General features: G+C 38.1%; 1 protein-coding gene across 1 annotated transcript in view; it reads left to right on the top strand.

Moving 5' to 3' along the window:
• Nucleotides 1–67: 67 nt before the first annotated feature.
• Nucleotides 68–3,904, top strand: part of LOC106532654 (cathepsin D) — a gene marked incomplete at its 3' end in the record, with an annotated part of 13,574 nt that continues 9,737 nt past the window's right edge. Inside the window, 2 exon segments of the mRNA XM_014028776.1 lie at nucleotides 68–280; nucleotides 2,020–2,176. Coding sequence (XP_013884230.1) covers nucleotides 219–280; nucleotides 2,020–2,176 — 219 coding nt within the window.

The raw sequence follows: 3,904 nt of genomic DNA, 5'->3' as shown, positions 1-3,904 counted from the left end.
CGTTTGGCCAGTGCTTTAGCCCCGCCCACCCCAGGGTTTTCAGTGGCCACCCTGACCGGAAAGAAGCATTTGTGGAGCCGCCTCTGTGCGCGGGGCAGGCAGGCACGTGACGGTGACTCGCTCGGCTGCAGTCAGCTGATAAAAGTGCTCTGTTTATCCACAACAAGCTGAAGAAGTGCGCAGTCATTGTGTGCCTGTAGTTCTGAATCTGGTCCAAAATGAAGAGCTTGTTTCTGTGCGTGTTGGCCGTGCTGGCTGTGACTAACGACGCCGTGGTTCGGTAAGTTTAAAGAAAGAGTTGTTGTTGTTACTGAAGCTAAGACTGGTGCTAACTCCATTAGCATCCAACTTACACAAGCTTTTCGGTGATTAACGTCGCTTTATCCACTGCTCATTGTGAACATGATGATGTAAAAGGTTTGTGATAATTCAGTGAACAAACCCTGGTTCTGTAAAACCATCAGTGTTTTTCTCCGGCTCAGGAGCTCAGGTCGTTTAGCCGGCTTTAAACTGACCAAGAAGAAAACAGACAGGATAGAAACTGAATATAAAAATAAACTATTTTCATTTTTGTGTAAATGAGTAAACTTGCATTTGACTCAGGAAAATGATCCTGCAGCCAAGTTTAGAAACTGGTTAAAAAAACAAGTTGAGATTTTGCAGAGGATTTAAATCATGTGTTTTTAAACCTCTGATGTTGCAAAACAAAAGTCAGCCTGTTTCAGACACTTTGGAGCAGCAGGTAAAACTCAGGAGGACTGATCAACATGTCAGCACACCACACACATCACACACTCTCAGGAAGAAAAGTTGGTCTCACACACTTCACAGAAGCTCAGGGGTGTTTTTACATCATTTGACTCAGAGAAACCTTCACTGAGCAGCAACTGATCAGGACTTGTTGGTGACTCAGGATTGTGAGGAAAAAATGTGTTTTTTTTTTTCCATCGAGCTCTGAGTTTTTGTGAGCTGGTAACCAACAAGAATGGGTTTTGAACATGGCAGCTTATTTCTGTGCTCAGCTCGTCAAACTGCAGTCTTGGCCGTGCACAACCTTGATACTCATCTCTGCTTGATTTGCACCCTCCTTAGCTGCCACCCCATGGTATGATTTAGTTGTGTGAAGTATACTTCTGACATTAAGATAACAGACTCGGAGCAGTTGTTCAGTATTTATTAAAAAAGGTTTTGGGCTTACTAGACCCACTCTATGCATGACAACCTCCTTTTTACCAAACAAACTCCAGATAACCCAGAAATGGCAACAAAATAATTCATGATTGCTGATCTAAAATGTTCACCAAAAGCAGGTTGAAGTATAACTTTCAACAGATGTCATCACCTTGGTAAACGATCAAAGGACCTGAATGAATCGTGCTGAAATTAGTATAATTCAAACACAAGGAACTGAATGAGCAAGTAACACATCCAAAAAGTATGAACTGCAAAACATTAAACATGCATCCCTGGTTGTAGACGAGCTGTATGATGATGGACAGTTATTTAGAGACCACCTCCCTGTGGTTATTTTGAATACATTATTTAAAATATGGAATTCAGTATTTTTGTGTCTCATACCTGTTAATCTTCTGCACATCTCTTATTTAGCATTGTTTATTTTTTCATGATTTGTGTTTCTACTATTATCAGTCATTACATTATATATATCTGAGCAGATTATCCAGCACAAGTGATTCATTTCCTCATAAATGTTTGAGTCAGGTACCAAAGCAGTGACAAAACTTTATTTCTTTAATCTTTGGACGTTTTTGATCACATGACTCTGGCCAAACAAATCAAGCTGAAACACTCTCTTTCTTTTTTATGTTTCTTTCTTTATTTTATTTTTTAATACATGCTGTTTGTCCAGCTGTATTTTTAAAGACAAACAATGAGTGTTCAAATTAAAAAAATAATCTGAATGACCTATTCTGATCATTTAAATTGTGTTGGCATTGAGGTGTTGTTTAAGACTTTAAACTTATTGAGTTTTTTTTTTTTTTTTTGTTTCCTCTTCAGAATTCCTCTGAAGAAGTTCCGTTCAATCAGACGAGAGCTGACGGACTCGGGGAGAAGAGTCGAGGAGATTCTGCTCAACAAACACTCCCTTAAGTACAACCTGGGCTTCCCCTCCAGTAACAGCCCCACTCCAGAAACTCTCAAGAACTACCTCGATGTAAGCAGCACTCTTTAAACCACTGACTGGGAATCTTTCACAGTTCATTTTCTTCAATGCACTGCTGAATAGGGCTGCCACGATTAATCGATTAATCGATTATTAAAATAATCGATGACTAATTTGATAATCGATTAATCGTTTTCTTATTTTTGTTCTTTACTTTGTTTTTCTCTCCAAACTGCTTTGACACCTTCCACTGCCACATCTGCCTTTCTGTCGTTGACACACATGCACAGTAGTGGTAACTGGGGTAGGCCGTGGACGTCACAAGACATTATACAGACAGGCTCTGGTATCATGGCTACCTGACAACAGAGCTCAAAGTGTGGGATCWTTTTAAGAAAATGAAAGAGAAACCTYTGTAATATCTGCAGAGCAGAACTTYCCTTCCACAGCAATTATTTTTAGTTAGCATATAGCTAAAATCTAACCATGGTTATATAATAGCAGCTGCATTCTGGCGTGATAAGCTCTGTTTTATATTCAATTAATGTATGATCCGATTAGTCGACTAATCAAATAAATAATCGAATTAAAATAATCGTTTGTGGCAGCCCTACTGCTGAGAGAATGAGCTGTGTGCAATCATAAAAAGATTTGTTTCATCCTGTTTTCTCAGTTCTCCCAACAAAACAAAATTATTCACCATGTTTCCAAAAACACCAATAAACAGTTTTGTTTTGAGAAGACATGATGCCTCTGCTGTGTAAGCCTGTTGATCCCCATCAGCTGACTGTTTGTTTACCTTCACTTTACAGAACAAATGAGATTAGCAGCTTTTTGCTTCATTGATCACATTCAGCCATGAGGACACCTGATGACCAAATGATCAATAACTTGGATCATTGCTCTAAATAGTTTTTAACAATACTAATTTAAACTATCACACAAAAGATTTTTTTTTATATTTTTGTTTTTAATAATTCTTTATTTTTTGACATTTTATGAATATCGACAACACATTTGAAGTTATTTATCTCCTATTTTAAAGTGGTTTAAGTTTTTAAAGATTAAGACAAAAATCTTTCATCATTCTTTTATCACTAGCTGTGTTTACACAGACATGGGTAATAAATAAACGGCCAGTCAAAATAAAAAAGCATCATGTAAAGCCTCACAATATTCTGATCTGATTCAGCTTGATCCACATTAATTTGTATTCTGAATGAGAGGGGTGGTTTGTGTTTGATGATCTGAATGACGTGTGTGTAAGCACCTAATCTGATGTGTGGAAAACTGACCTGACTGTGTGTGTGAGCCATAGATCAACCTGACGTATTACCACCTGGCTGGATGCTAATATGTCGAGGAAGCAAAACTGGTCGATTAGCGATGCAATATTTTTATTAGAAACTTTGAAAGAGCTTAAAATGATGAAACACTTTGATGGTTGAAGGTGTGGGAACACGTCTGCAGTGACGCCTCCACGGGTATGAAAACCTGAAGTGTTCTGGGCTCAGAAGACGTTTATGTTCATCACAGTAGTAGAGTGTTTATAACTTTACACATATCAGTACTTCTGTTCTGGATAAAATCTGATCATGACGAGTGTTTACAGGCACCAGGCAAAAGCCTGGTGCCTGTAAACACTCGTCATGATCAGATTAATTATTTTGAATTATTTTGTGCCTATATGAACTATACATTTGGATTATTTAATCCAAATACATTTCAATTTGATCAAATAACTCTGTGTGTGTGTGTGTGTGTGTGTGTGTGTGTGTG

This window comes from Austrofundulus limnaeus, unplaced genomic scaffold (genome assembly GCF_001266775.1).
Source record: "Austrofundulus limnaeus strain Quisiro unplaced genomic scaffold, Austrofundulus_limnaeus-1.0 Scaffold805, whole genome shotgun sequence".
Classification (NCBI taxonomy): domain Eukaryota; kingdom Metazoa; phylum Chordata; class Actinopteri; order Cyprinodontiformes; family Rivulidae; genus Austrofundulus; species Austrofundulus limnaeus.
This window is presented reverse-complemented; position numbering and strand designations above follow the sequence as displayed.